The following is a 2,838-nucleotide window of genomic DNA, read 5'->3' as shown; positions in this document are numbered from 1 at the left end:
CACACGCCACCATGCACGGCTAATTTTTGTATTTTCAGTAGAGACGGGGTTTCACCATGTTGGCCAGGATGGTCTTGATCTCCTGACCTCGTGATCCACCTGCCTTGGCCTCCCAAAGTGCTAGGATTACAGGCATGAGCCACCACGCCTGGCCCAATCCTGGGTTTCTTTTGACAAAGCTTTCCTGAGGGCATTCAAGGGGCTTGATGTTGGCACAGAGAGGCTCCAGGAGACTGTAGGAATCTTTATTGTGGGGCATGGAGACTCTAATGCAGTCACTTCTTGTTTCTCTGCTAGGCCTACGTTCCCTGACATAGAGATGGGATTTCTCACCTTAAATAAATGTAGAAAAATAAAAATATAGAAAAATGAAGGATAAAACATTTTCCAGAATGACATACAGACAGCTATGTCTGTAATTTTTTTTTTTTTTTGCTTTGCAATTAGTATTCTAAAGAGATGCCCAAAAGAACAAAACTTTCATAAATTTAAAAACAAATTAGGTTGAGCACGGTGGCTCACACCTGTGATCTCAGAACTTTGGGAGGCCAAAGTGGGAGGATTGCTTGAACCCAGGAGTTCAAGACCAGCCTGGGCACTATAGGGAGACCCTGCCTCTACATAAAATGAAAAATAAAAAAAAATCAGCTGGGCACAGTGGCACATGCCTATGGTTCCAGCTACTCGGGAGGCTGAGACAGGAAAATCATCTGAGCCTGGGAGGTTGAGGCTGCAATGAACCATGATGGCACTGCTGCACTCCAACCTGGGCAATAGAGCAAGACCCCATCACAAACAAACAAACACATTCATTCATATACTTAGTTCTGCTCTTTAGATTTAAACTCATAAGTATAGAGATGAGTTTTATTTTTATTTATTTTTTATTTTGAGATGGAGTCTCGTTCTGTGGCCCAAGCTGGAGTGCAGTGGCACAATCTTGGCTCATTGCAACCTCTGCCTCCCGGGTTCTAGCGATTCTCCCATCTCAGCCTCCTAAGCAGCTGGGATTACAGGTGTGCGCCACCACGCCCAGCTAATTTTTGTATTTTTAGTAGAGATGGGGTTTCACCATGTTGACCAGGCTTGTCTTGAATTCCTGACCTCAGGTGATCCGCCCCCCTCGCCCTCTCAAAGTGCAGGGATTACAGGCGTGAGCCACCACGCCTGGCTGAGATGAGTTTTGAAACTTGTTCAATCTGCGTAATTTCACCAGACTACCAACATGAAATTCCATTTCCCATGGAGTATGATTGTGAAAGGCTCAAGTTAACTGTCTTGTTACCACGCTGCAGATATGGGTATGAATGCTGTTCTCTTATGCACCTGCAAATATCTTCTTCCCCAATTCAAGACTCTTTGGTCTTGAATTGGAGCAATGCTCAGCCGTACGTGAAGGATCAGGAGTATAAGGCAGAACCTCATTAATACTGTGGTAGAAGAAAAAGACAGCTGAAGTACACAGCAAGCTGATTCTGGTCACCAGCTGCAAGCTGGTTCCTTGATGGACCTGCTTCCTTGATGGTTGAAAGACCACCGAAAACATTGTAGTCATTGGAGTTGGGCGTATTGACTCAGCAAAGGAAATGGTGCATCGCTGGGAAAACGATCTCTCTTAAGAGGGTATTAGAAAGGGCTTAGGGGATTTAGCCTTTGTTAGGATGCAGGGATGTTGGATCATTTTTGTGGTTTGGACCATATCCTTCTTTTTGCCTGTATCGGGGTATGACTGTGGAATGATCTTGTTTTTTCTCACTCTGTCGTAGCGGCCAGGTGGCCTTGCCTGATGTTGCTGTCCTTTGAAGTTGTTTTTGCTCAGCAGGATACACGATGGCTTAGCTGTGGGTGCCAGGCCAGTTCCCTCCTGTCAGGGTGACTTTTCCCTTTGTGAACACACAAACACTTCTCTGCTATGGAAATCCAGCCATTTGCACTGAGTCATGCCATTAGGATGGGGGTCATGTCTGGGTGAGTGAGTCACGATCAGCTGCTGCCGTTGTATATTGAGGGCCAGGACAGTAGGCCAGGCTTCCCGATTCCCGCAGCTGCTACCTAAGGCCCCCAGCACCTCACTGCAGAAGGGAAGGGAGTATATTCTGGACAGCCTGTCAAGACTGTGTGCTGTCTGTTCTTCATCATTTCATTATTTTTAAATTTAATTTTATTTATTTTATTTTTTGTAGATGGAGTCTTGCTGTGTTGCCCAGGCTGGAGTGCAGTGGTGCAATCTTGGCTCACTGCAACCTCCGCCTTCTGGTTTCAAGTAATTCTCCTGCCACAGCCTCCTGAGTAGATGGGATTACAAGCACGTGCCATTGTGTCCGACTAATTTTTGTACTTTTAGTAGAAACAGGAGTTTACCATGTTGGCTAGGCTGCTCTCAAACTCCTGACCTCAAGTGATCCACCCACCTCAGCCTCCCAAAGTGCTGGGGTTATAAGCATGAGCCACCATGCCAGGCCTGTTCCTCCTCATTGCAAATGCTCATTCCTTGAACCCTTCCATAGATGCAGGTTCTTAAACAAAATTAGCTCAACTTTCTCACCCCCTTAAGGCTTGCAGAGTCAGAGAGTAAGAAATTTCTGGGCCAGGTGCGGTGGCTCACGCCTCATCCCAGCACTTTGGGAGGCCAAGGCAGGCAGATCACTTGAGGTCAGGGGTTCGAGACCAGCCTAACCAACATGGTGAAACCCCATCTTTACTAAAAATACAAAAAATAGTTGGGCGTGGTGGCACATGCCTGTAATCCCAGCTACTTGGGAGGCCAAGGCACGAGAATTGCTTGAATCCAGGAGGTAGAGGTGCAGTGAGCCAAGATTGCACCATTGCACTCCAGCC

At 46.7% G+C, this 2,838-nt stretch overlaps 1 protein-coding gene across 1 annotated transcript in view; it reads left to right on the top strand.

The window, feature by feature from the left end:
* The window catches only part of ATP6V0A4 (ATPase, H+ transporting, lysosomal V0 subunit a4), an 87,519-nt gene that overhangs the window by 53,403 nt on the left and 31,278 nt on the right, over positions 1-2,838 (top strand). The window contains exon 14 of the mRNA XM_011941556.1: positions 1,925-1,968. Within this exon, the coding sequence (XP_011796946.1) occupies positions 1,925-1,968 (44 nt within the window). The remainder of the gene's footprint in view (positions 1-1,924; positions 1,969-2,838) is intronic.

This window comes from Colobus angolensis, unplaced genomic scaffold (assembly GCF_000951035.1).
Source record: "Colobus angolensis palliatus isolate OR3802 unplaced genomic scaffold, Cang.pa_1.0 Scaffold2, whole genome shotgun sequence".
Classification (NCBI taxonomy): domain Eukaryota; kingdom Metazoa; phylum Chordata; class Mammalia; order Primates; family Cercopithecidae; genus Colobus; species Colobus angolensis.
This window is presented reverse-complemented; position numbering and strand designations above follow the sequence as displayed.